Source organism: Camelina sativa, chromosome 18 (assembly GCF_000633955.1).
Source record: "Camelina sativa cultivar DH55 chromosome 18, Cs, whole genome shotgun sequence".
Taxonomy (NCBI): domain Eukaryota; kingdom Viridiplantae; phylum Streptophyta; class Magnoliopsida; order Brassicales; family Brassicaceae; genus Camelina; species Camelina sativa.
The window spans coordinates 9,154,763-9,161,121 of record NC_025702.1 but is presented as its reverse complement, the minus strand read 5'-3'; the positions used below and the strand labels follow the sequence as shown (position 1 = coordinate 9,161,121).

General features: G+C 34.9%; 1 protein-coding gene and 1 long non-coding RNA gene across 2 annotated transcripts; both read left to right on the top strand.

The window, feature by feature from the left end:
* Positions 1,166-2,127, top strand: LOC104760912 (formin-B-like). Its single transcript, XM_010483904.2, has one exon. The coding sequence runs from the start codon at positions 1,351-1,353 to the stop codon at positions 1,858-1,860; it is 510 nt and encodes a 169-aa protein (XP_010482206.1). The 5' UTR covers positions 1,166-1,350; the 3' UTR covers positions 1,861-2,127.
* Positions 3,428-6,343, top strand: LOC104760911. Its single transcript, XR_763051.1, has 2 exons — positions 3,428-4,309; positions 6,114-6,343. It is a non-coding gene; the product is annotated as an uncharacterized LOC104760911 (long non-coding RNA).

The following is a 6,359-nucleotide window of genomic DNA, read 5'->3' as shown; positions in this document are numbered from 1 at the left end:
ATTTAGGTGTCAGAACGACAATGTGATTCATAAGTTGTGTACTTGGTTACAATTGTGAAAGATAGTGTGATTTAAAACAGTATAGTTATCACATATTTTTTGAGTGGCGGAATGGTTAAAAATGAATTAGTGTTGATTATGAAATAGAAAACGTGATTCGGTAAATTCCATTTATTAACACATTCAAGCCCACTTAATTATAATCATAACTGAATACCTTTAAGTGGCGTTGAATACCCTTTGTTCTATATAAAACACAGACAAAAAAAAAATTCCTTCAAATCTGTAGCACTTAAGAGTTTTTAAGTTCGAGCAACTTACCGAATTTCTCATAATTTTGATTTTCGAAACCAAAAACAAATGCTGTTGAGGCTCAATCAAGTCGGCACTTCCGTCATCTTCACGTCTACTCATCAAAAGCTAACCACGTCATAATCAAAAGACCCAATAACATAAGGCCACGTTTGAAAGCTTGTAAAAGAGTCAAGCCCCACTATAATGACCACTGGATTTTTTATTTATTGTTTTTGTTGTTGTTGAAGATTCTCTTCTTCATATTAACTTTTAACCCCAACCCTACTTGGCTCGTCGACGCAGCCGCCACGAGATCGCCACGGAAATAGGGATTTTACCGTAAATTCCACATTTTAAGAGATGACGTGACGTATCTGCCCCCGACATCCGCGTATTTCCGGTGCTTTATTACAAGACCTTCGGCTATAAAAAGGTTAACGTGTCCGCGTCAATCTTTTTTTTTTTATCGCATTCACTATTCATTTTTTTTTTTTTTTTCATTTCCTTGTTTCAAAACACTCATTTTCTAAATCCTCGATAAAACAACATAATTGTAACGAGCGATTTAAGTATAATTTTGCATGCACCACAATATTAGCAAATTGCAACGGATAATTATAGTCTTCACAGTTCAGACACAAAAGTATAATAAATAAATTAATCATGCAAAAATCTTCAATAATTTATCTCCACTAATTTGCATAACTCTAGTATTTTAAAAGAAGACTCCATCAATCAAACCAGAGTTTTTTTTTTCTTTTCATTTAAAAGCATTAAATAAAACTCTTAATACACTCCACCGAACTTTCACTAATTATTTTACTTTATTAAAACACCTTTTTGTACTAAAACAAAAATCATTTATATAAGTTTTCTATATTAAAAAAATCATCGATAAAAAGAAGAACACTCCTCCTCTGAACGTGCTTCTTCTTCCTCTTCTTCTTTCTTTCCCACTCCTATTTGCCTCTCTCTCATCTTCTTCTTCCTCTTTTACCTCTTTTGTGCATATTATTCTCACACACAAAACTCAGTTTCTAAACCCGATCTCTGACAATGGAAACAAACCAGTTCCACACTTTGTCTACACTTGTTGTTGTTGTTGTTATGCTGCTAGTGTCAGTAACCCCGACAGTGCCATCTAAAGACGAGGTTGTTTCTTGTACAATGTGTTCTTCATGCGACAACCCTTGTACTCCAGTCCAATCATCTCCTCCTCCGCCTTCTCCTCCCCCACCGTCAACTCCCACAACCGCCGCATGTCCTCCGCCTCCTTCTCCTCCTAGTCCTAGTTCCGGCGGCAGTAGCGGTGGTGGTAGCTCTTACTATTACCCTCCTCCTTCTTCTGGCGGCAAATACCCTCCACCGTACGGTGACGGTGGTCAAGGCTATTACTATCCTCCGCCTTATTCAGGAAACTACCCTACGCCGCCTCCGCCGAATCCGATCGTCCCTTATTTCCCGTTTTACTATCATACTCCACCACCAGGTTCTGGCTCAGATCGGTTTACGAGTTCCTATTATATTACTTTTGCTCTTTTCGCTGTCTTACTCTGTTTAGTGTGACGGATAAATATATTCGCCGGAAAATTTAAGGAGAAAACTTCGAAATAATGTGGCAAGATCGGTAGATCTACAAAAATGTTTAGATATATCTTTTGATCATGGAAACCAAATGATGTTGGATCAAATCATTATCTTTTTTACTTTTCTTCGATCTGTTTTTAACTTTTTTCTCTTCTTTCTTTTGTTGTTGACAATTTGTATTTAATTGTTCTTGATAGGGATATTAACATATTCAGAATTCAGAAATAAAGAATTGTTTTCTTTATATATATGTGCTTTTTTTTTAGTGGTTTACACTTCAATTAGTTCAATTTTAACACTATTTTGTCGGTTGGGTTTATTTTTGCGTATTCGTTAATTAACTAATCCTGTCGTTTTCGCAACTAATGGAGTAATGGTCAAACGATACAGTAATAAATTTGGTATATCTCTATTGATCAGCTAAATTCACGGCTAGTAGTACCTTTTTTAATCATTGTATTAGTTTATAATTCACATGTGATTGTCGTTAAATCAGAATATATTAGTATTTCAATTATTGTGAATTCGCACCGTTGGAAAATTCAAAATACACATGCAACGAAAATTTTGTAGATAGCCAGCTTTGGTCCAACACATATCTTTCTGTTTATCCCAAGAGGCTAAATTATGTGTCGATAAAAAGCATATTTCCCTTTTGTTTCGCTTAGACGGTGGAAATTTATATATACCTGATAACCTGACCTCCATTGTTGACCTTTAAAGATAAGCCGTAAAAAAGTGCATTAAAATACGAATACCCAACATAAAGATAGTTTATTACTATTTGGGTAGTGGCAATTAACCCAAAAAAGTTGTTGAGGCAGTGGGACAAAGGATCAATGGTCTGTCTCTACAATAATTGTTTTTATTGTTTACTGTTGTTGAATGTTGGTCTGAGTTTAAAGGGATGATAATTGGTAAAATGTTGGTGACACTCTGATTGGGTTAGGGCATCATTAAAGGGGAACTATTTTTGGTGTTCTTACATTAAATATATAGTGAAAATAATGTTAGATCAGTTGTTAAGATCATAGATAAAAAAAATGGGAGAACTAATTATGGTGTTCTTAGAATAAAGATATAGTGAAATAATATTCATAAACATTTTACAAATTATAAAAACTTATAAAATAATATTTAAATTACTTACTTATATAAAAGCAATTGTATACTTATAAATTAATATAATATTCTTAAACATATTACAATTATAAAAACTTATAAATTAACATTTAAATTGCTTACTTATATAAAAGCAATTATATACTTATAAATTAATATAATATTCTTAAACATATTACAATTATAAAAACTTATAAATTAACATTTAAATTGCTTACTTATATAAAAGCAATTATATACTTATAAATTAATATAATATTCTTAAACATATTACAATTATAAAAACTTATAAATTAACATTTAAATTGCTTACTTATATAAATGAAATATTTTATTTTTTTCCAAAAAATCTCGTCCAATCACATGAAGCCACGTCAAATAAGAACTGGGCTTAGATCAGTTCTACATCAAGAACTAAAAAAAGTGTTCTAAGCCACTATTCATTATTTTTATAATTTTTTTGGGCTAAGAACACCCTTGGTGTTCTCCCATTAATGATGGCCTTAGAGAGGGTTTGGGTTACTTAGGCCATCTTTATAGGCATAACTATGAGGATGTTCTTGGGCTTTTTTTATTTGGAAAAAATTAGAAAGTGGGCTTAGATCATTAAAACTGATCTTATTTGAGAACTGTTTTTTGTGTTGTTCTTGTGTGACGTGTTCAATTTTAATTGGAAAGATATTTTTGGTCGTCGAGAGATTACTTTCGTTTCATCTCTTCGGTATTGTCGACCTAGGGTCGTTTTTGTTCTCTCCCAAACGGCGAAACGGCGATTTCCTAGGCGATCTCCTCTTGTAAGCCCACTATCTCCGCTGTCTCCTCTGTCTCCTCGGCGATCTCCTCGTCTCCTCTGTCTCCGTCATATCACCAAGCTCCTCGTCTCCACTGTCTCCGCTGTCTTGCCAAGCTCCTCTGCAAGAGATCTCCTCGTCTCCTCTGTCTCGGCTGGCTCGCAAATCTCATCTCTGGCGAACAAAGGCAAAGGTAATCTCATCTCCTTGGTTTCATCGATGTTTCATCGATTTAGGGTATTGAAATCTTTGAATTAGGTTTGGATTTAGTATAATATAATAGGGTTTCGTCTCATCTTTCAAAGTTTTTGATTAACATAGGGTATTGAAATCTTTGAATTAGGTTTGGATTAACCTTGTGAGTCAATTTCGATTATGTTTGAGTCAATTTGCAGTGATGAGCATTAATCGATTTTGCTTGTTTGTTTATGAGGCTTGTAGGTGAGGTTATACATGGGAAATTAAATCGGATATCCATCATCAAACCTGCATCATCAAACGATAGTAATCACAAGGTAAGTGTATATTGACAGTTTTGTGATTGTTGCTTGTTTGATTAGGTTTATTTCTTGTAATCGGATATCCATCAACAAACTTTAAAACTTGGATGATTTGAGTGGTGTTGTGGACCTTGTGGTTTAGGTAGTAGTGTAACTTTTAAAACTGATTTATATATGAAAGCTTTGAAACTTGGATGATTTGAGTGGTGTTGTGGTTTAGTAAGTAGTGTAAANATGTTGTGTGATTGCTTGTTTATCTCAGATGTTTTAAAGTTAGTAGTGTAAGTGTTGTGTGATAGCTTGTTTATCTCGGATGTTTTAAAGTTAGTAGTGTAAGTGTTGTGTGATTGAGTCTTGAGTCTTAAAACTTTTAAAACTTTAGTCTTAAAACTTTGAAAACCTAATTGAAAATTTTAAAACCTTTAATTCTTTAAAAACTTTTAGAAGTTTTTAAAAAACACTCAATGACCTTTAATTACTTCTGATTTGATTGAAGTAGGTAATGATTATTTAGAATTTAAAGGCTTTAACAACAAAAAACTTTTGGTTTAATGATCCTCTTACCTTCTCTATATTACATCCATCGTGTTTGCTTCTTTCTTCCAATCTCTAATAAGCTTCTTCCTTGTATAAGACCTTTCTAATCAGCTTCTTCCTTGTTTAAGACCTTTCGAATAAGCTTCTTCCTTCTTTAAGACCTTTCGAGTAAGCTTCTTCCTTCTTTAAGTCTGATTGCTATGGCATCAAACAATACTCCTAACAGTCAGTCTTAATCCTATTTTAGCCTTCTTAACTTCCCATATGACAGCTTTGCTCCCAATGTAAACACTGGTTCATCTCAAATCCCTGCTTTTAGCTCGCAAACTAGTTCACAGCCGACTCAACCTCCTAGTCAATCAGAAGAGACAGCAGAACAGCGTAGGAAGAGACGGTTATGGTCTTCAGAAGATGACTTAGTCCTGATAAGCGCCTGGTTAAACACATCGAAGGATGTAGTAGTTGGGAATGGCCAAAAGGCAGGGTCCTTTTGGATCCGTATAGGAGACTATTACGAAACAAGTAGTCATGTACGTGGTGGTGCTGAGCCTAGGCGCCCTGACCATTGTAGACAAAGATGGCAAAAAATCAGTAAGGAAGTGAGCAGGTTCTGTGGAGCTTTTGCAGAGGCAGAGGGTGAGAAAGCTAGTGGCATGAACGATGTAGACGTTTTACAAAATGCTCACCAAATCTACACGAAGCTGTACAAGAAGAAGTTTGCTTTGGAGTATGCTTGGAGTGTGCTACGCTTTGAACAGAAATGGGCAAACCTGGAGACTATGAACCCCACTCCAAAGACAACCAGCTCGAACTAAAGGAAAGCTGATGATGATGCTGGATTGACAGGTTCTGTCGTTGGTGAGCACGAGAGCAGGCCTCCGGGCATAAAGGCAACAAAAAAAGTAAGGAACAAAGGCAAAGAGAAGGCTACACCATCTGCAGAGTTTAGTCACATGTGGGAGATAAAACAGAAGGATTTAGAGGGCATGAAACAACTCCAAAAGATGTCCATTCTTGACACTCTCATTGCCAAGAATGAAACCCTAGACGAAGATGAAAAAGCATTGAAGAAGAAGCTAATGGCGGAACTGTTTTAACTTAGAAATAGCTAATGTTCGTTGTAGTCTACGCTTGTTTGTTTTAACTATGCTTGTTTGCTATATTGTTAATGCACTTTAAATGTTTGTTTTAACTATGTTAGTCCTATGTTTCTAATGAATGTGGAATGTTTGTTTAACTATGGTAGTCCTATGTTTCTAATGAATGTCGGTTTCGGTTTCAGGTTGAACAAGTCCTGGATGCTTTATACGACTATGGGATGTTACTGAGTCAGAAAGCATTGTGTCACGATATAGTATTTGGAAACTTTTATATATGTGTTTCGGTATGTTGTTTGTTGTGGATCGGTATGTTGTGTGTTTTGGATTGTAGTTTTAAAGACTGAGTAACATGTTTTTGGAATTTGGTGTTTGGAAGACAAAGTCACATGTATTTGTTTTCTTTGTTTGGACAGAGTCACAAGAATTTT

Bases quoted from the DNA above. Each gene is read 5' to 3' on its own strand.
- LOC104760912 (XM_010483904.2), top strand. From the start codon at position 1,351: ATGGAAACAAACCAGTTCCACACTTTGTCTACACTTGTTGTTGTTGTT.